At 47.9% G+C, this 22348-nt stretch overlaps 1 protein-coding gene across 1 annotated transcript in view; it reads right to left on the bottom strand.

Moving 5' to 3' along the window:
* HEPACAM (hepatic and glial cell adhesion molecule) overlaps window positions 1–22348 on the bottom strand; it is a 71611-nt gene that overhangs the window by 2669 nt on the left and 46594 nt on the right. Inside the window, exons 3-6 of the mRNA XM_032767147.2 lie at window positions 16382–16663; window positions 5932–6025; window positions 3022–3095; window positions 383–453 (exon numbers count right to left, since the gene is read on the bottom strand). Coding sequence (XP_032623038.1) covers window positions 383–453; window positions 3022–3095; window positions 5932–6025; window positions 16382–16663 — 521 coding nt within the window. The remainder of the gene's footprint in view (window positions 1–382; window positions 454–3021; window positions 3096–5931; window positions 6026–16381; window positions 16664–22348) is intronic.

The following is a 22348-nucleotide window of genomic DNA, read 5'->3' as shown; positions in this document are numbered from 1 at the left end:
AATGTCTGGGTCTCTCCCTATTTCACCTGAAACCACAAGTCCTGCTCAATTTACATGCACGGCTCTAAACTGATCCAAATTTGTCCAAAACAAACAGCTTCCCCCAAGTAGTGCAGGAGACTCAGCCAAGCGAGTCTATGACTCGCGCTGGTAACAAAAGTTGCTAGGGCCTCACTGGAAGTGTTTCACACAGCTCCAGGATTGTGAGCCCGTTTACAGGATCTGTGCCCGTGCCTCCATGTGAACGTGTCCCCTTTGGCCTTGCCTAGAACAACGCTGTCTCACTCTCTTATATGGAAAGAAATTGCCCTGCGCCATCCCAGGGGAAAGCTGTGAAATTATTGGCCTACAGACCCGATGGGTTACAAAGCATAACACTTACTTTGTCCTTTAAGATGTAGAGAGCGACTGGATTCCTGCATTCATGTTCTCCGCTGCGGGGGGCAATCTCAACTGTACAGAAACAGCAACAAACTTCGGTGACATTTCTGATTAATAACTGGAGAAGGACCCTACACACAGCATGTGTGCGTGTCTGTGTGTATGTATGTGTGTGTATGTGTGTCCATCTCAGCTGGTGCCCAGGCCAGACCTGGTGTGTGGGTGTTAGAATCCTCCTGGTTTTGCTTAGATTCAGGAGCAAACTTTGTGGGCAGCCCCCCAAAGGCTGCATCATAGCAGGAACCTGAGATCACAGCAATCAGCTACTAAAGTTTAGAAAGAAAGAGCCAGCAGCTGTAAGGGTGGCCTACGGCATATAGGACCCCTCCTCTCCTGGGCTCCATATGAGAAATTGGTCAGATGCAGGAAAGGGAAACAGGACTTTTTTGCTCAGATTCATGGTCTGTGAAAAATCAAACAGGAGCCAGGGGTTTATGGAGGATAGGTCCATCAATGGCTATTAGCCAGGATGGGCAGGATGGTGTCCCTAGCCTCTGTTTGCCAGAAGCTGGGAATGGGAGAGAGGTAATCAGGGCCAGCTCCAAGTGTTTTTGCACCCCAAGCAAAAAAATTTTCCCCGCCCCCCCAGGCCCTGCCTCAACTCCGCCCCTTCCCTGCCCCATTCCAACCCCTTCCCCAAGTCCCCGGCCCTGCCTCCTCCCCAGAGTGTGCCGCATTTCCCCTCCTATCCCTCCTTCCCAGGCTTTCCTGGGAGGGAGGGTGGAGAAGCGGAGCAGCGGTGTGCTCGGGGGAGGAGGCAGAGGTGAGCTGGAGGGGAGAGCGGTTCCTCTGCCCCCCCTAGGGTTACCTTCTGTGGCCCTCCCCACAGCTCACCTCTGCTCCACCTGCTCCCCTGAGGGTGCCGCCACCACTCTGCTTCTCTCCCCTCCCTCCTAGGCTTTCCACAAAACAGCTGATTTGCGTGGCAAGCCTGGGAGGGAGGGGGGAGAAGTGGAGCGGCGACGCGCTCAGGGGAGCAGGTGGCAGTGGAGAGGAGGTGAGCTGAGGGGTGAGCGGTTCCTCTGCTCCCCCACGGTTACCTCCTGTGGCCCTCCCCACATCCCCCTCCACCGCAGCTCACCTCCGCTCAGGGCCGGCTCCCAACTTTTTGTTCCCCAAGCGGAAAAAAAAAAAAAAAAAGGAGCCGGAGTGCCGCCTCGTGGAAAGTGCCGCCTCAAGCACATGCTTAGTATGCTGGTGCCTAGAGCCAGCCCTGCAGGGAATGGATCACTTGATGATTACCTGCTCTGTTCATTCTCTCTGGGGCACCTGGCATTGGCCATTGTTGGAAGACGGGATACTGGGCTAGATGGATCTTTGGACTCATCCAATATGGCCAGTCTTATGTTCTTATACAAGCCCCTTTGTACCCTCCCCCACCCCAAACAGGCTGAGTGACACAACACTTGCTTTAGGATCCCATCTGGCCTCTGGTTTCATGCATGCATACAGAGCCCCAGTGAAGGAACAGGGTCTTAAGCAGAAGCCAGAATAAATGATGGGACTCAGGATCTAGAAAGCAGAGAAATCTGAAAACAGTTTTTTGCAAAAGCATAGTGCTCCAAAGCCTTCAGTGCATGAGTCACAGCCACAGACTTCCCACCTCCATGTGAAGCAGGGCTTCCGTTGAACAGATGCCGCAGAGGAGTGGTTACATGCCTGACCGTCCCCATGCTGGGAGCTCGGGAGTAACAGCTGGAAGAATGCACAACTGAAAGAGCATGCAAAACATCACAAGGGAAATTGTGTATGCACATGTGGGCAGGAGCCACCAGTGCTGTGTTTGTTAACGCTTGTCTCTTCCTGCTGGTTTGTCTCAATGTGAAAAGCGTGGGTTTGGTTAGGCCTGAAGTCCATTAATCCTGGCTCTGGGATGGTGCACAGCACCCTGAGCACAGGCAGGGACATTTAACGCACACATTGATTATTCAGGATAACGACATGATTAAACATCTTCAGACTGACTTTCCGGCTAATGCATCTCTGGGAAATAATTGCTCAGGACAGAGCTCTTTGTTATACAGGAAGCCAGGACAAAATTTAGCCTGTTGTTATTTCATAAAATATTAGGGTTGGAAGGGACCTCAGGAGGTCATCTAGTCCAATTCTCTGCTCAAAGCAGGACCAATCCCCAACTAAATCATTCCAGCCAGGGCTTTGTCAAGCCTGACCTTAAAACCCTCTAAGGAAGGAGATTCCACCACCTCCCTAGTCATTGTACATGACTTTGACATAGCTAGCGTTTACTAGTGGCCCCTGTGCTACCCAGCCTGAGGAGTCCCCCGGTGACAACTGTGCCCAATGGCAAGGGTTTGCAGGTCGTAAGAGTCATTGCATAAAAGGGTCACTAAGGAGCCCTGACAACAAGCTGTTACCAGCTGTTTTCCCAGCTCCCCAGTGTGTATAAACAGGAAAACTCCTCTTTGACTGTTTTCTTTGCCTGCAGAGGTGTTGTGTTAACTGGCTGCAAATAGCCACAAAAGCCATGTTGGCAGGATTGGCAACAAGCCCTGTGAGGCTCCAGCCATCTGTGCCCTGCAGAGAGTTCAGAGTAGACAGAATCTCGGGACAGTTATTTACCTTCGTGCTTTAAATGCTCTTCGTTCTGATCCACGTATTCAGAGGAGCTTTGCTTGTCCAGCTTCTGTTTGTCTCTGTTAAATGTACAAGGTGTTTTGTAAAGAACAAGCTGGGAGACTTGTGCTCAGATGCCCTTTACTAACCATGTTTTCGTCCCAGGGGAAGGTGCTTTGTGTGCTACTTGTCCTGCAATGCTCACGGCTCTTCTGCTCCAAGGCAGCACAATGGCACTGAGGCACCGCTGCTGGGGAGGTTTTCCCAGCTTTATATACAGCCCAAGGCCACTCCTGAGGAATGTGTTCAGTGGCAGAAGGGAACAAAAATCCTAGGACTGCAAAGCGAAAGGAGGGTGGCAGCTGAGTCTTGGAGATGCTGCTGCTGGACCCTGCCTGCTCCAGGACCTGTCGCCTCAGCTACTGCAATACTGGCCAGCAAATTCCTGGGACAGCAGGATGGTTTGAAATGCACAAAGGCTGGCATGGGGCAACGTGGGGAAACAGTCAGGGAGCGAATGAGTGTGAGAGAGTTGAGAGGATTTGGGAATTGGATTGGGAGGCGATCCCAGCTCTGAGGGGACAGAAGGGAACAGCATTGCAGCAGTGACTCCAAGGAAAAGGCAGGTAAGGAATAGGGGTTCAATATACACCAAAATGGTGCCACACGAATCAGGTCAGAATCCACTGCCTGGAGCAAACAAGGAACTGACTTGTAGCCTGGGTTCTATGGCAGCACTAGTTTGTGGGAGGGGGCTGGGGCTGGGTCAGGCTCCTCCACTGGGAATGGCTTGTCTTTTTTCAGGGGTTTATGTCTAGGAATAGCTCGGGATGCATGAGAAGCAGTTAGCCCAGTCTGCCCTATTGTCAAGGTGGATATAAGCTGGTATTTAGCCTTCTCCAACTTTAAACATTTCTGGTTTTTAAAAAACCAACTCACCACTTTGTAAGAGACTATTTGCAAGTGAACTATGGCAGGGGTGGCAGTGAGGGGGAGTGCCAGCTGGCTGTGCAGCAGCATTACACTCATGCACATTATTTCTGGAAATGTGAGGAACTCATCAGAACTGCAGGACACAAGCAAGCCAGGCTGTTTGTGGTCCTGGGGGAATCAGTGATGGGCAAAGAGAAACCAACAGGAGTCAGGTTTTAATATTCCAGTGACATTTCTGGGGATAGGGAATCCTCCTGCTCTTCCTAAATGCTGACATTATCTCATGCAACAGAATGGGATTTGTTCCAAAGCCTGACCCTTTGCATGGAAGCCATCCCCTCCCTTGTATCATGTACAATCATAGAATATCAGGGTTGGAAGGGACCTCAGGAGGTCATCAAGTCCAACCCCCTGCTCTAAGTAGGACCAATCCCCAGACAGATTTTTACCCCAGTTCCCTAAATGATCCCCTCAAGGATTGAACTCACAATCCTGGGCTTAGCAGCCAGTGCTCAAACCACTGAGCTATCCCCCCCACCCCTGGCTACTTTTGTTCTATGGTGTGGGCTCCATCTGCCAGAGAGATTTTGCTCCCCACGAACCCTGCAGTGCAAATAGCCACAGACATTCCCATTCCCAGCCCGATTGTAACACAGAGAGGGCGCTACCAGCAAGTCAAGGCCTTTCTTCATGGGTTTTGGGAAGGGGGTGGACAGAGCTGGACTCTTGGTCCTTATGAGGCAGTGCAGCGAGGGCAGAGATTGCCCTTCACCTGAAATAGGAACCCCCCATGGGACTAAAGCCAGCAAAGCTCACTCCCACACCTCCCTCACCACAGCCCCCAGTGATGGGAAAGGGATGGGGAAGGACCGGCCCTGGGCACCTCGGCAATCTCCACTGGGCTTGAGGTCCCTTCAGTACGGCAGTCGCCAGGCTATTCTGTTCTGCAGCCAGGGCAAATAATCATACGCCATGCCCAGCCCTGTGACAGTCCCTCCTCTCTGCACCCCATGGGGACTCCGCCCCACTGGGCGTATGGGGTTATGGGGGTTATTCATTAATTCCGGGGTTGGGGGGCAGTTCATTGTGGGTTTGACTGATTACAGAGTTTGTCAAGTTTAAGTGTCCAGGGCTCTGGGAAGCCCCTTCTGGGAGAGAATAAAGACACCAAGGACATGTTACTGGGGTTGTATTCCCCGTAGCAGACAAAAGGCCGCTGGGCCCTGGGCTCCATAGACAGCCCAGCAAACCAATGGAACCATTTGCTGGGAGATGGTCCCCAGAGAGCTCCCAGCTTCTCAGCCAGCCCCACCCCACTAGGGTGACCAGATATCCTGATTTTATAGGGACAGTCCTGATTTTTGCCTCTTTTTCTTATGTAGGCTCCTATTACTCCCCACCCCTGTCCCGATTTTTCACACTTGCTATCTGGTCACCCTACACCCCACTCCCCTTGTCGGGGCTGGCATGGGTGAGAATGTGCAGCATGAGAGGACAGATTGGAAACAGAGACTAGGCCACAAGGAAACAAATACAGATAAATATTAGTGTGTCGAAGAGAGACAGGCCTGACAGAGCAGGGGGAGCAGCCAGGGGGCGCTGTGTCCCTCTGCAATCCCCCCATTGAGGCTGGGAGCCTGGTGCGGGGGATCCATCGGGGGTGCAGTGTCCCTGTGCAATCCCCGGGATGGGGCTGGGAGCCAGGAGCCTGGTGCAGGGGATCCATCGGGGATGCTGTGTCCATGTGTGATCCCTGGGATGGGGCTGGGAGCCAGGAGCCTGGTGCGAGGATCCATCGGGGGTGCTCTGTCCCTGTGTGATCCCTGGGATGGGGCTGGGAGCCGGAAGCCTGCTGTGGGGGATCCATCGGGGGTGCTGTGTCCCTGTGTGATCCCTGGGATGGGGATGGGGCTGGGAGCCAGGAGCCTGGTGCCAGGGAGTAGAGTAACAGATATTTTTTTCAAGTTATGTGAAAATGCTCACTTTTTGGAGGGTTTCCAGCAGGCACAGACCGTCACCAAGGTGACAAGGAGGAAAATGCCCCCAGTGGAGAGGATTATGTAGAGGGAGCTCCTTCCTAAGAGAGAGAAGGCAGAGGAATTACCGCTCACACCGCTGCGGCTGCCGTGTCATTGCCTCAGCCTTTACAAAGCCCATTCTGCTCTCTGCAGAGAGTGCAAGGAGGAACCCAGCATCAATCTGCCCTCAGCAATGCTCAGCTTGGGGTCACACTGAAACCTTGCCAGGGATGCCCCAGATGGAGGAGAACCCAAACAGCCCAGGAGATGAGCACAATCCTCTGTTTCTTTCAGTTCCAACACACACAGCTGGGGAGAGCTGGAGGAGATCTGGACCAGCCTCTCTGGGCCCCTAGCATGAGGGAAATGAAGCAGAAAGAGACAATTTGTTCCTCTTCCAAGCTTCCAGCCTGACCCCCTGGGACCCAGTTAAGTGCCCTGTTTTATCACTTCCCAGGTGTTTGTCAAACACCATACCCAGCAGGGATGCTGCAGAGGCAGTGAATGCCAGTGACTAGCAGAGAATGTTTGCTGGCCCTGGGTCTTGGACACACTGGAACTTCAGTGCCCGGGTTGGGTGGGGTCTGTGTTAGTGAGATTCAGACCTCAGGGGTTCAGGAGCCAAATTAGTGTCAACATTACCCAAAAGAGCCACAATCATGTGAATTCATTGTGCCATTTACTATAATACTATTTGTAATAAACAGTATGACGGGAAAATTTAGTCTATATTGTGACGGGGCAAGGCCGGATGGCGATAGTAAAGTAGTGGGAGACAGATACATTAGTCACAGGCTAAACAAATTCCTGTTACCAGGATAAGCAAATGGCAGCTGCTCCAGGTCAATTAAGATACCTGGGGCCATTAAGATCCTTCCAGAAGGCAGGGAGGACATCTAGGTTGATTGGGACACCTGAAGCCCCTCAGGGGCTGGCTGAAACTAGTTTCAAACCTCCCCGTTAGTCAGGTGTGTGTGTGTGTCAGGAGCTGCAGGGGGAAGCCGTGCTGTTGGAGAGAACGAGCAGTATAAACCATATCTGGCACAAGGAAGGAGGCCCTGAGGTAAGGGTGAAGAGGATATTGAGGAAGTGGGGGCTGCTGTGGGGAAGTGGCCCAGGGAATGGTACGCGTCCCTGTTTTCAAAAAGTCACCTATCATAGCTGAAACTATTAGGGTCCCTGGGCTGGAGCCTGGAGTAGAGGGCAGGCCCGGGTTCCCACTTTTGCACACACACCCCCAATTAATCACTGAGACTGGGAGACAACAGAGACTGTGCGAGGGAGGGTAGCTTCTCCTCACCTCCATTGCTGGCTTATGATGAAAATGGCTCAGCATGCTGTGACCCGTGCCTCTAGAAAAACAATGGCTACGTGGAGGGTCACAGTGAGCCTCTGAGGCTAGCGAAATCCACCAGGAAATGCAGGACCCATGGAGATAAGCTACAAAACTGCTATGTGAATGCCTGTTCTCACTTTCAAGTGACATTGTAAATAAGAAGTGGGCAGCATCGTCTCCTGTAAATGGAAACAAACTTGTTTGTCTTAGCAACTGGCTGAACAAGAAGTAGGACTGAGTGGACTTGTAGGCTCTGAAGTTTTACATTGTTTTGTTTTTGAGTGCAGTTATACATATAAAAAAAATTTCCATTTGTAAGTTGTACTTTCACGATAAAGAGATTGTACAACAGTTGGCTAATAACATAGTGAAAGTACCCTGACTGGTTAATAGTTTAGATTGGTTAATAGTGTTTTAATAACATGTGCTGCAAAGAGACACAGGAGACACATTAAAAAGCCCCTAGCCTGCCTTACCCCACTGTGCACCGCTGCCACCCTGGAGCCGCTCGAGATAAGTGGTGCCAGGTCAGAGCCTGCACCCTGAACCCCTCCTGCACTCCGCACCCCAACCCCCTGTCCTGATCCCCCTGCTGCACCCTGTACCCCTCTTGCACCCCAACCCCTGGCCCTGAGCCCCTTCCTGCACACCCCAACCCCCTGCCCCAGCCCTACATTCATGGCCCTGCATACAATTTTCCCACCCAGATGTGGCCCTTGGGCCAAAAAGTTTGCCCACCCCTGGGCTAGAGTCACAAGGGGACTTTGGTGCTGTTCACCAAGTAGTAGTGGAGGAAATTCCCACTTGACAACTTTTAGCCCCATGGTTAGTGCACACATAGAGAATGTGGGAGACCCACGTCCAAGTCCCCCCTTTATCTGCAGTGGAGCAGGGATTGGAACATGGGTCCAGCCCTCCCAGGAGAGTACCCTAACGGCTGGGCTCTGGGGCTCTCACACAGGCTGTTGAAGCTGTTCGACTTTCTATAAATAACTAAACAGCCAGTCAAGCACCTCACCTGCCAGGTGAGTGCCCTAAACACTAGACCATAAAGTCGTTTATTCTTTCACTCTTTCTGGCCCAGTGACTAGTTCAAATGAAAAGTTTCCTTGGCTCCAAAGCAGACATTCCCAATTCACCAAAAACTTCTGAAGTTTTTGGATTTGGTTTGGGTCAAACCACTTTTAAAAAAATTATTTTTTGGAACTGTCAGTGAACCGAAAAATCAGTTATTTGCCCAGCTCTGCTACAGAGGTTACGGATCTGCTTATCTGCCTATCTCAGTGATCACTAACTGGATGTCCACTTGGAGGCGCCAAGGGCCTGATTTTCATTAGTACCTACAGCAAATATTGATTTCAGCTGAGGATGGATTGCTCAACTCCTCTGCACGTGTTATAAAATTTGGGCATCAAGTTTAGGCACAAATTCTCAAGTGTTACCATGAATGTAACAGAGGGTGAACTTCCCTCCTAGCCCCCTCCGCCTTCCCTCCCTCACACAAGGGGGGACTTTCACTGTTGCCAACTCTCACAATTTTATCTTGATAATTGATGATCATTTATTGTGATAATTGGTGCACGTCTTTGCAATAACCACAGTCTTGTAGCAGATAAGCCCGATACCAATTGGAATGAAAAACAATATCCAAAGAAGTGGATATTCACCCACAAAAGCTCATGCTCCAAAACGTCTGTTAGTCTACAAGGTGCCACAGGATTCTTTGCTGCTTTTAATATCCGTAAAGGAGTAATTCCATTTGATGCTACTGCTTTGCAGCTAATTCTTCATTGAGCAAAGGCTAAGGGAGAAAACCCTGAACTAAATCCACTGCAGAGAAAGTGGCAGGTGGTTGGCACTGCAATTCAGCTTTGCCCTCTGGCGTTTCCTGCAGCTGTGCTGGCTTCCAAACATTTTGGTCTTCCAAGCCTCTGGGCGCAGTCAGTGCTGCCAAGAGGAGGACTTTGATCCTAAGGCACACCTCTGTCTGCTGAGGCATCCACACTGAACGTTCAGGTAGAATGGTCACCCTCTTCAGACTTGCTTGTTGGAATGTGAGGACAATGTGCTCTGATATGCTAAATGATCTAGAGGAGGCTAGTGACCCTAGGAAATCTGCCATCAATGGAAGCCATCTCTCTGAAATCAGACTAACTGACAGGCTCTCTGCACCAGAGGCATTACACTTTCTTCTGGCACAGAAAAAGCAAACACCACCACCATGAACATGGGGTGGGTTTTGCAGGCAGAAACTCAGTAGTAGCCATGGTTGAATGTTCCATTGAAACATCAGAATGAATTGTACCACTCAGAATATCTACCAAAGGAGGCTTTGCCAACGTCATTAGTATATCTGCACCACCACTTTCCAGCTCTGAAGGGAAGGACTTGTTCTATCAGCAACTCGACAATGCCATCAGCAAGCTATCACCAGGCAAGCAACTCTGTCTACTGGGAGACTTCAACACAAGAGTCAGCTCAAGCCACAGGATGTGACTGCTATGCATTGGTCACCATGGATTGGGGAAAATGAACAACAATGAGCAAAGCCTGGAGCTCTGCACCCCCAAGGACTGAGCATGACTGACACCTGCTTCCAAGGCAGTGTCTTGCAGGACGGTCTTGTGGAGACACCCCAGATGCGGATGCTGACACTGATTGAATTTAATTGTCACCTGCAGAAAACCTCTACAGGATGTTCTCCATACTCATAGTTTTAATGGTGTGTAGCAAAATATGGCTTTCACTATGGAAATTCCATCATACCCAACAAAACTGTTGCCCACGTATTAACATCAACAACACAAAAGACCAAGGAAGATGTCTCCAATTCACTACAAATCTCCTGGAAGCTATGTCATCAGTTGCACTTCTCATGAATGCTGATGCAGCATGAATACACTCAGAATGAATATACATATAGCTGCAACCTTAGCTTTTGGTAAAAAGACTGTACAAGATAAAGATTGCTTTGCAGCATATTCCGAAGAAATGCTTCCAGTTATTGAACCAAAGTGCACAGCATATCTGCACCATAACATGAACTCCTCTCCTGAGACATGGGCTAACTGCAGAGTGGCCAAAGCACAATGCAATGAACAGCAAGACAATGTGTTAAATCATACTGGCTCGATCTGTGTGAGAAGAGACCTCTTGGATCTCCATTCTCAATGGATGCTTGTATGTAATGATGCAATCAAGAAAGCAACAGATACATCAGCCAAAAACTCTGCCTCATTAAAATCTCTTAATGGAGACATCATCATTGACGGATGCAAACAGATGTAGTGATGGGTTGAACACTATCACAAAATTGATTAATGTGAAACCACGGTTTCTGAAGCAGCACTAAATGCAATCCCCAAGCTTCAGACCATCCAACAACTTGATACAGAACCATTTAAAAATGAGTAGTACATGTAATCAGCTTCCTAGCAGCAGGAAAGGCTGCAGAAAGAGATGGAATTCCAGCTGAAGTACTGAAACAAGGGCAGGTTGTACTGAAACTTCCACACAATGTCTTGCTTGGCTACTAGAGGCAAGGAGGGGCACCGCAAGACACGAAGGATGCCAACATCGTAACATTGTATAAAACTAAAGGAGATTGCAGTGATTGCTACCACTACCGAGGGATTGCTCTCCTCACTGTTGCTGGCAAGGCATTTGCATAGGTCATTCTCAAACCATAAGTTCTGGCTGAACATACGTATCCACAAAAGCAGCAAAGAGATCTGTGGCACCATATAGACTAACAAACTTATTGGAGCATGAGCTTTCATGGGTGAATACAAATCCACAGTCAGTGCAGCTTCCATGCTGGTAGATCTACTATCATCATGGTCTTCACACTAAGACAGCTGCAAGAAAAGCATCAAGAACAAGGAAAACCTCTCTAAGTTGCCTTCCTGGATCTTACCTGGTTAGCAGAACAGGCCTTTTTCAACTGCTAGAGAGAACTGGTTGCCCCCTAATCCTCCTCAGTCAGATTCAATTCTTCCATGGTGGCATGAAGGCTATAGTCTAGTATTATGGTGATCAATCTGACAGATCGGAATTGTGCTGTGGTTTCAAACAGGGATATACTTTGGCCCAACACGCCTCGATCTATACTGTTTGCAACTCTGTCATGCTTTCTCCTCTTCATACAAGCTCAAATGGAAAAAAAATCTTCAATATTCCAGCACCTGCTGATAAGAGAATTTCTTTTTGCCAACAATGCAGGACTCATCACACACACTGAAGTGGTGCTGCTGCAACTTTGTAACAGCTTTTCGCTAGCTTGTGATACATTTGGACTAACCATCAGTCTAAAGAAGACAATGAATATGGCACAAGGTGTGTTGATTGCACCAGAAGTTTCAATAGCTAACACCATGCTCAAAGCTGTGCACAGGTTCTGCTCTCTAGGATCAGCTATGTCAGAATTTATCTCAAGATGAAGAGTTTAAATCTCACAATAGAAAGGCAGGTCCTATATTTGGCCAAGTGACTAAGAGTGTGTGTGTGTGTGTGATAACAGGAAACTAACACTGAACACCAAGGTATGAGTTTACCAAATGTGTGTTTCGAGCATGCTGCTGTATGGTGGCGAGAACTGGACCTCCTACAATGGGCATAAAGAAGACTAAAAACCTTCCACATCCATTGTCCACACTGTGCTCTAAATATCAAGTGGGAAAGCAGAGTTCCTGACACCAAAGTAAAGCAAAATTGCCAGGTCTAATCACTAATCTCAAATACAGACATTTCCGGTGCCTTGGTCTTCTGCATCAGATGGAGGATGGACCCATTCCAAAGCATCTCCTATACGGAGAACTTGTGGATGCTGCAAGGCTATTGGGCCAACCTAGATTGATGTTCAAGGACATTTGCAATAGGGACCTGAAAACTTTCAAGATCTGGGAAGATCCAGCTAACAGGCAGTCCTGCAGCACTAAGCTATGCCAGGGAGTCAAATAGGGTGAAGAGGGGTGTTTGAGAGAGAGGAAAGTGAAGAGAGCAAAAAAGAGAACAGTGGTCACTGTTTTGATGTTCTTCTTAAAGCCCTAGGTCCTGGAGTCATGTGATGACATGAGAATCTCAGCTCTCATTTTTAAATGAGTACATTTTTAGCTCACTCAAACTTACTTTCTAGCTTACAGAAGGCCAAAAATACATATTTTTTAAATCTCATGATTGTTTGAGCCCAGCTCATGATTTCTGAATGTTTGAGGTTGGCAATGCTGTATTTTTAACATCATGAATGGAAAAGATTCCTCTCCTGGTGGGTGAGATGCCCAATGAGCAGCACAGGGGTTATAGCAAGGTTATTGCATCAACTGAAAGGCTCATCTGACCAGTGACGATCAGCATCCTCAACTAGTCTTGAATGTGAACCATGACCAGGCTAAAAATGGACTGTGAGTGGGCTTAGTAGATGGGGACTCAGGAGAGCTGGATTCTGTTCCTGGCTCTGCCATTGATCTGCTGGGTGACCGTGGGCAAGTCACTTTCCCTTCCCAATGCCCCACTCTTTGCTTAGTCTATTCAGACTGCAAGATCTTAGGGGCAAGGACTGTCTCTCAGTCTGCTTCTGGGCAGCTTCTGGCCCCATGGGGGCCTGATCTTGATCAAGGCCTCTAGGTGCTAGTGTGATGCAAATATTTACTAAGGAAAATCAGCATTGAGCACGAAAAGACTGAACTCTTTCTCCTAACAAATGTAATCAATGACTGGAAGGACTTGCTGGTGGGAGGTGAAGACAACAAATTCTAGCCATGCATTAAATGAACATTGTGTGTGTATTAGAATGTTATAAACAACTAGAACAGAGTCTATTGACAGTAGAATGTTTAATTACCCTGACCTCGATTGGAATTGAGTAACATTCCTGGCCTGAAAGCCCTGACGAATATGGAAGACATTCTAGGCGCCACAGGAGACTTTCCCCCTAAGGGACAAATAAGAGAAGCCAGACCCAAACTACCCTCTCTTCTGAGATTGCACCTGGTGGCTGGCCCCAAGAATCTGCCTAAGCATCCTGATTTCTTCAAAAGTAAGTGGTCCCCATCCCACTCACTGCTATAAAGTTGGCAAGGTTTCCTCAAGCCCTGGCTGTGAAAAGCAGCATTTCAGTGACTAGGATACTTCTGCCATGAGCATCAGACCCAGAAAATCCTGGCACCCTCACGTCCACCTGTAAACATTCTGCATGGGTCCGGTATTAAACTCCATTTATAACTGGAGCCTGTGCTTACAAAAGGTGGGATAGGCTCTGGCCCATCCCCAGGCTAACACAAGGCACTGATGGTTGGGCAGGACAGAATTGTGGCACTTTGTTATGGGAGAGTCCAGACAGCATGACACAGGCAAGGGGGTCAGGGGGATCGAACTGTGCAGGTCCCTCCCCCATAGAGAGGACCAGGCAGGAGCCCCCCTCTTTGAACGCTATGTTTCTCTGACACAGGTACAATCGGGCTTTGTATCCTGGCTACAGGGACAGAAAAGAAAGGAGTTGCGACAAGCAAAGAAAGGCCTCTAATTTAGCTCTGTTTACCCTGCAGCTCTGAGGCCAAGTTCAGCACATCAGGGACTCTTCCTCACTTCAGAGAAGAGTTTAAAGGCCAAAGAGGACACAGATTCCTGCCTTCTCACCCTCAGTCATTTCCAGCATAGAACCAACATTTAACTCCTTGGAACCAGTCGGGTTGTTAACATGACAGAGACCTTAGCAGCCTGGCTGACGTTTGGGTTTTGCATCACAGACTGGGGTGGGAATTGCAAGTATTTTAGTGCTCTGTTAACTTAGGGAGACTTTTGAGCTCAGTAGCAGTGAAGTGAGGGCTGTGCTCAGCAATGCAGCTTAGCCCCTGGTCTGAATGCAGCAGGAAGTGTGCCCCAGCAGGGATACAATATTCCCTAGAAGACAGAGCCTGCAGGATGCCTGACAGACAGTGCAAACAAAGCCCCCAATGTGTGTGAGGCTCACATACTGCAGCGAAGACACCCACGGACACAGACCTGCCCTGTCAGTGCCAGGTTTGGATGGTGGTGGCAGGCGAGGTAGGGCCACACACTGAATGTCTCTGTCCCTTTCCACCAGTCCCCAGCCCCCTGTTCTGCCCTGTCCCCAGCCTGGCCTTGCCCTATGCATTCAGCCTTCCCTGCAGCCCCTCGCCCCCCATGCTGCTGGGCATTGCAGGCGAGCAGCAAGCACAGGACAGAATCATAGAATATCAGGGTTGGAAGGGACCTCAGAAGGTCATCTAGTCCAACCCCCTGCTCAATCCAGGACCAATCCCCAGATTTTTACCCCAGTTCCCCAAATGGCTTTCTAAAGGATTGAACTCGCAACCCTGGGTTTAGCTGGCCAATGCTCAAACTACTGAGCTACCCCTCCCCACCCCCAAGAGTCTCCCTGCTCTCAATTCCTGTGCCTGGTGCCCCACTGACTTGGAGGAGCAATTGCAGGAAGAGCCCAGCTCAGCCTCACAGCCCTGGGCTGGAGCTTGCTCCCTGTGATGGACTGCTCTGAGATTTTACTACTTGTCTTAACAGATGTCCAGTGAGCATGTGCAAGTGGTGATTTTTCAGGTGCCAAATCTGGGTAGATGTATATGGGGACAGCAAATGTCATTTCCCTGACCCCAAGGCTGCCGTCCTGCCAAATTTCAAGTCCCTGCTCCAAAGCACAGTGACACTAGGGCTTCTCAAAGAAATCACATGTAGGAGTTTTTTGACATGGACTAAACCACCAGTGTTAACTACATAGGCTAACTTCATAGTTCATAGGCTAACTTCAGCTGCAGCATATATTATCCCAAGAGAAGATCACAGAAAGTGTTTGTGAGCGTTAGTACTGAGACAGTATCATTCACTTCTCGTGCACTGGGAGAGGGGAAGGATCTCCATAACACTTGTGCCTTGCATTGGGGTTGCACAGAGGGAAGGGTGAAGTGGCCATTCAGTGGTACCTTGGCACCTCTTTTCTGCCACAGGAAGCACTGTGTGGAGGGCAAAGGCGGTCTGTGCTAGGACTAAGAAATGTACCACAGGATCTCTCCAGGCAGTCAGTGTGCAGGGGCCAGACTAGCCAAGTGGCCTCAGAAGACTGCACTGCAATGCCATGCTCTAGCTGCAGATGGTAGGCGGATTTCACCTGCACTTCACCCACACAGAACTGGAGAGTGGCTATTTCAGATACAGTGAGAAGGCAAAAGCCTTCTAAAAGATCAGCCACCCCAGAGTGGGAACCTGGCCCCACACATTGTGGGCTCTGCACATGCAGCTAATTACTGCTTTTATGCAACCCTGAGAAAACACAAGTAGTTATATCATTTGGCATTAGGGTGACCAGCTAGCAAGTGTGAAAAATCAGGACGGGGTGGGGGATAATAGGCACCTATATAAGAAAAAAATTCAAGTATTGGGACTGTCCCTATAAAATTGGGACATCTGGTCACCCTATTTGGTATCAGCAAATACCAATTACTCAGTCACTTCCTGTAACAATTAACTAATTTTAGTAATATAGAGCAATCACCAGTAAAGGGCATGGAATTCGTTTATTTGTTTTCAGTTATTAAAAAATTACTATGTAAATGTTGCTTTCAGGTTCTAGATGAGGAGGCACAGAACTGCTAGCACCTCGCTGGGGCATTTGCGTCACTACTGACACAAAAGACCAGCATACCTCTCATGAGTGACTTACCTCCCTCTCTGTAGCACTGGGCTCTCTATCAGCTTACTGTGGGTCTTGAAGTCAATACTGACCCAAGAAGCAAAGAACCTCCCACTGAGCTACTGGCACCCTTCCTGCAGCGCAGAACTCCCTAGTGCGCTGCTGAAGGGCTGGCTTCATATCGGGGCTGAGTGAAGAAGGGCCCCTTTTACACCTATCAGCAAATTTCCACCACAGGTCACAACTGTGCACTGCTCTCCATGGGCATTTCACTGGATTTAAACATGTCCTGCCTGAAACCACCATGTCATGTTCCCCGTGTGTGCCAGGCTGGAGAGTTTCTGCAGCATGTGGAACGGACAATGTCACCGCACTAACTGTATGCCTTCCCCCACGTGTCCACACCATCGGAATACTTACTATATACCGTCAGCTTTATTGGGACGCTGCGCCCGCTACTAATGGGATTTTCTACCAGACAGCTGTAAATGTCATCATCAGACATGAGGACTCTTGTGATGGTGAGCACCTTCTGATCGTGGGAGAGAAGGAGCCGTGAGTCATTGCTCAGGGGCTTGCCGTCCTTCAGCCAGGTGTAGGTGGGCTTTGTGCCATTCTCGTGGGAGCAGTTCAGGGTGAAATACTCACTTAGCTCCAGCACGGTGGATGATGCAAGGACAACATGAGGCTTTGAAATTGGAACTAGAAGAAAAAAAAAAGAAAAACACTTCTAATTAACACTACGAAAGAGACGGCCCCTCCACGCAGTTCTACAGATCCCGCTCCTGCTCCAATACCTTTCCCATTCCCGGCCTGAGGAGAAACTGGCATAGCCAGTAGCAGAGTCCTGCTCACTCATTGCACTTGGCCATTTTGGGGTTCTTTGGGGTTTTCTTTCAGACTCAGTGAGCAAATGCTCTGACTTTGCTGTGGCCGGGGAGGGGTTTGTCACAGTGCCAGATGCTAGGGAGGCAGAACGTGGCAGCCCTGACCGTAAAACCAACCCCCCGACAATCAATCGGACTGCAAAAGAGCCACGAAAGAGTCAGGGGGTCTGGCCATGGAGGAGCACTGAAGAAGAGGGAATCCCTATGTCCTTCAGGCTCAAATCACTGGGCCTTAGCAAACTCTGACTGCAAAGCACTGCTGAGTTTTCCAGCAGTCCTCACATGTCATTATTTGTTTGCACCCAGAGACCACAAAGGAGATTAGGGCCATATTGTGCTGGGTGATGTACAGACACATACTGGAAGAGACAGCTCCTGCCCCAAAGAGTTTACCCTCTAAATAGACAAAGGGAGGGTCATTCTCTCCCCATTGTACAGATGGCACCTGAACCCAGAGAGATGAAGAGACTTGCCCAAGATCACAGAGCTGGGACTGACCACAGAGCTCCAGGGTCCCAGCCCAGCACCTAAACTACAAGAATGTTCTTCCTCTTCTTACAGGTTAGCAGGCGTGTTTGTGAGTCTCTCTCATTTTTTGTTCTTTTGTTTCTGATTCTGCCCTGAAGCTTACTGTTTGACCACGGCCCTCGGTCCCCAGCTGCTGCTGGGATTCCATTCACTGTGCACCAGTGACAGCACAAGCCCCTTGACATGTTAATCAGCTGTCTGAAATCCCAGCTCCTCCTACTCAGGGAGAGGTTTCCCCTCCCACACTTGGTGCTGGGAGGAAATGACATTATGACGTTAACCAAACACTGGTCTGTGACAACCACAGAGGCCCCATGTCACATGCCATGACCCACCCTCCATCAATTGCCCTGTCTGACCTGATGGGGGACAGAGACAGGAGCTAAGGAAGCTCTCACTAGAGGAGGACACTGCCACTCCAGAGCGAGAACGCTGTCCTACCCAAGTGGCTGCAGGTCACCTGGCTGTCTCTGTTTTCACTTGTTCTTAAATGTAGATCAGCTCATATGGGGATCTTGCTAACAACCAGAGCTGGTCAAAACGAATTTCTATTCTGCAGGAAACTTTAACATTTCAAAATTTGTTTTCATTCCAAATTGGACTGAAAAATGTTTTCAAAATTTCCAGAAAAATTTCTGCACATTTTCAGTTTCAGAAAAATTTCAGTTCAGAATTGTGAAATTTTGTTTAGAATGTTATGTTTTGTTCATGTTTATGTTTTTATCATTATTTTTACATTATTTCATAACGTCAGTGGTAGTAGCGCATAATGATTTGTGTCAAAGTGACAAACTATTCCATTCATTCCAACACAAACAGGAGACACTTCAGTTGAGAAAAAAGAGAAGATGTTTCAATCTGTGCTAAGCAGCAGCTGCCTGTAAGGATCTTAAATGTAGATAAAATAAAAATAATCGACTATTTCAACTGTTATGCCATATTATGGTCTGTGAGTAATAGGAGAAGTTCATATTATGCACTGCTGCTATGGAAATGGGAAAAACCCATAAAATAAATTTGAAAACAAAAGTTTAAAATTCCGTGAAATTAAAAATTTTCAAAATGGAAAAAGAGAAGACATTTTCCGTGGGGTTTTTTTTTTTTCAAAATTGACACATTTGACACAAAAAATATTTGGCAAACCAGCACTACTAGCCACATGCCTATTAATTGTCACAGGTCAGAGCAACTGCACCTATATTTCCCTCTCTAGGGTCCACCAAGCGCACACAGCCTCAGGCTTCCAGCTCCCCAGCCATCACGGCTCTTGGGCAGAGTCCTGTGCCTCTCTTCCTCCTGAGTGGCATATTTCCAGACTGCACAGTCCCCTGCCTATAGTGTGAGTTCCCCAGCAAGTCATACCATCTAAGTAGACCTGCTTTGCCTTCTCCTCAAACAGTGTAATTGCCACGGTTAAGATGACACCTGACTTTTTCTAAGCAAGCATAGCTATTCTGAAAGTGAAAGCATTATAGAGAAAACATGTTATAAACAGTACAAGAATTTATGCATATGCTAATAAACTTACCAGAGATCACCCCACAAGGGCTCAGGCAGTTAAACAGTCCTTCAAATCCTACACCAGGGTTTTTGTGTGGATACAAGCTCCTAACTGCTTTTTCTCAGAACAAGAGCACTCATGCAAAGCTTAGTCCCTCCTTTATATGATATGGGAATAGCTAATTCATAGACAATGGGTTTCTCCTTAGAGTGTAGTTTCCAAAGGACAGGGTTTTGCAGAACCAGAGGAGTTACATTTGCGTACGCCTCCCCCTAGAGATTTCTTGGGGAACCCATTTAACTTAAAAAGTTCACATTGTTCCAAATAGTTCTTTGAAGCTCATAACCCTTCCCAAGCTTTTCATTAGTCAGGTCTCCTCCCTGGAGACATCACACACAATCCCACAATAATATGTGAACATTTGGTGTTTTCCATACAATGAACTCCTAAGATACTTCAATTTAAGTCAGTAAGATTTGTCCAAGATATTGCAGGACATTGCTGTCATGCTAATTACTAGACTTCTCTTGGACTGGATATAGAAAACTAAACATTTCTAGAGGCTCTTGTGAACATTAAAATGGGAGGAGTGGTAGATACGCTGGAGGGTAGGGATAGGATACAGAGGGACCTAGACAAATTAGAGGATTGCCAAAAATACCTGATGAGATTCAGCAAGGACAAGTGCGATCCTGTACTTAGACGGAAGAATCCCATGCACTCTACAGACTAGGGACCGCATGCTAGGCAGCAGTTCGCAGAAAAGGACCTAGGGTTACAGTGATGAGAAGCTGGATATGAGCGACAGTGTGCCTTGTTGACAAAAAGACTAACCGCATTTTGGGCTGTATGAGTAGGCATTTCCAGCGATCAAGACGTGATCATTCCCCTCTATTCGACATTGTGAGACCTCATCTGGAGTAGTGTGTCCAGTTTTGCCCACACTACAAGAAGATGTGGAAAATTGGAAAGAGGCCAGCAAAGGCAACGAAAATGATTAGGGTGGAGCACATACTTATGAGGAAAGGCTGAGGAACTGGGATTGTTTAGTCTGCACGAGAGAATGAGGGATTGTGATAGCTGCTTTCAACTACCTAAAGGGTTTCAAAGAGATGGATCTAGACTTTCTCAATGGTAGCAGATGACAGAACCAGCTGTAATGGTCTCAAGTTGCAGTGGGACAGGTTTAGATTGGATATTAGGAAAACTGTTTCATAGAGGTGTAAGCATAATGGTTCCCTAGGGAGGTGGTGGAATCTTCTTCCTTAGAGGTTTTTAAGGTCAGGCTTGACAAATCCCTGGCTGGGATGATTTAGTTGAGGATTGGTCCTGCTTTGAGCAGAGGGTTGGACTAGATGACCTCCTGAGGTCCCTTCCAACCCTGACATTCTATGATTCTATGATCACTACTGAGACTAGCGATAGCACTTCGTATACCCATTCAAAACAGCAGCTTTCCATAGTCTGATCAGGAGCGATTCTGGCCCCACTGAAGTCAATGGGAGTTCTGAGGTCATTGAGGCCAGGATTTCACCCATATGACCCAATGAGGAACAATGGGACTCAGCAGGAAGCCTTGCACCTGGTAGCATTTGCAGTTGTTCTGACTCTAGCTGCCTAGCTGTCACCATCTTCAAGAAGTAAGGTCATGCTTTTCGGTGCTCTGGAGTTGCTAGGTCCTTGTCTTTGGCATTTCTGAAGTAGTAAATAAACTAGAAATCTTAACGCATGTTGAATAATAGAGCTCCACAGCCTGCAGGCAAACAGCACATTCAAGCAGTGTTGCACAGAGCTGTCTGTGCATTAGTGTTTTGTACAGGGCCAGGAATATCACCAAACAACGAAATCTAACAAGGGTTGCTAAGGATGCTTAGCAAATGAGAACGATGAATAATGAAAAGCACTTCGCGTTTTTCGTGTAACCCATGGTAAGGTAGGAAGCCTGTCCTGCTGCAAAGCCAAACAGCTACTCCATAAGAACATATGAATGGCCATACTGGGTCATATCTAGCCCAGTCTCCTGTCTTCCAACCGTGGCCAATGCCAGGTGCCCCAGAGGGAATGAACAGAACAGGGAATAATCACATGATCTGTCACCCATTCCCAGCTTCTGGCAAACAGAGGATAGGGACACCATTCCTCCCTATCCTGGCTAATAGCCACTGATGGACCTATTTTCCATGAACTTATCTAGTTCTTTTTTTTAAACCTGATATAGTCTTGGCCTTCACAACATCCTCTGGCAAAGAGTTCCACAGGTTGACTGTGTGTTGCATGAAGAAATACTTCCTTTTGTTTGTTTAAAACCTGTTGCCTATTAATTCATTTGGTGACCCCCTAACTCTTGTATTATAAGAAGGAGCAAATAACACTTCCTTATTTACTTTCTCTGCACCAGTCATGATTTTATAGACCTCTAACATATCCCCCCCGAATCATCTCTTTTCCAAGCTGAAAAGTCCCAGTTTTATTAATCTATCCTCATATGGAAGCTGTTCCATAACCCTAATCATTTTTGTTGCCGTTTTCTGACCCCTTTCCAGTTCCCAATATATCTTTTTCGAGATGGGGCGAGCACATCTGCATGCAGTATTCAAGATGTGGGCGTACCATGGATTTATATAGAGGCAATATGAAATTTTCTGTCTTATTATCTATCCCTTGCTTAATGATTCCCAACATTCTGTTTGCTTTTTTAACTGCCACTACACATTGCATGGATATTTTCAGTGAACTATCCACAATGTCTCCAAGATCTCTTTCTTGAATGGTAACAGCTAATTTAGACCCCATCATTTTATATGTATAATTGGGATTATGTTTTTCAGTGTGCATTACTTTGTATTTATCAACAGTGAATTTCATCTGCACTTTTGTTGCCCAGTCACCCAGTTTTGAGAGATCCTTTTGTAGCTCTTTGCAGTCTGCCTGGGACTTAAGTATCTTGAGTAGTTTTGTATCATCTTCAAATTTTGCCACCTCGCTGTTTACCCCTTTTTCCAGATCATTTATGAATATGTTGACTAGGACTGGTCCCAGTACAGACCTCTGGGGGATAATCACTATTTAGTTTTCCCATTCTGAAACTGTTCATTTATTCCAACTTTGTTTCCTATCTTGTAACCAGTTACCAATCCATGATAGGACCTCCTTTCTCTCTGTCTCTCTCCCCTTCTCCTCTCTGTAACCTTCTTTCTGCACTCCTCTGTGAAGGATTCTCTCTGTGTTCCTCTTCTCTCTCTAAAGCACTGAATCCCCTCTACAGTAGAGCCCTGCAGCCTGACCCAAACCTGACACAACCCAGTATAAGTGTCAGGGCTGGGTCAGGTCAGGTGGGAAAACAACCAGATGCTCTCTGGCTCAGGTCAGGTGGGCTCTCCTCCTCCTGCTGCCTGTGGGGTTGGTGTGAGAGTGGCTGCATGCCCCAGTCCTGCCAGCCTCTAGCTTACTGCACCCTGTGTATGGCAGCCT

The sequence above is a fragment of the Chelonoidis abingdonii genome, chromosome 18 (genome assembly GCF_003597395.2).
Source record: "Chelonoidis abingdonii isolate Lonesome George chromosome 18, CheloAbing_2.0, whole genome shotgun sequence".
Lineage (NCBI taxonomy): Eukaryota > Metazoa > Chordata > Testudines > Testudinidae > Chelonoidis > Chelonoidis abingdonii.
The sequence above is the reverse complement of the archived record's forward strand: the minus strand, read 5'-3'. Positions and strand labels throughout refer to the sequence as shown.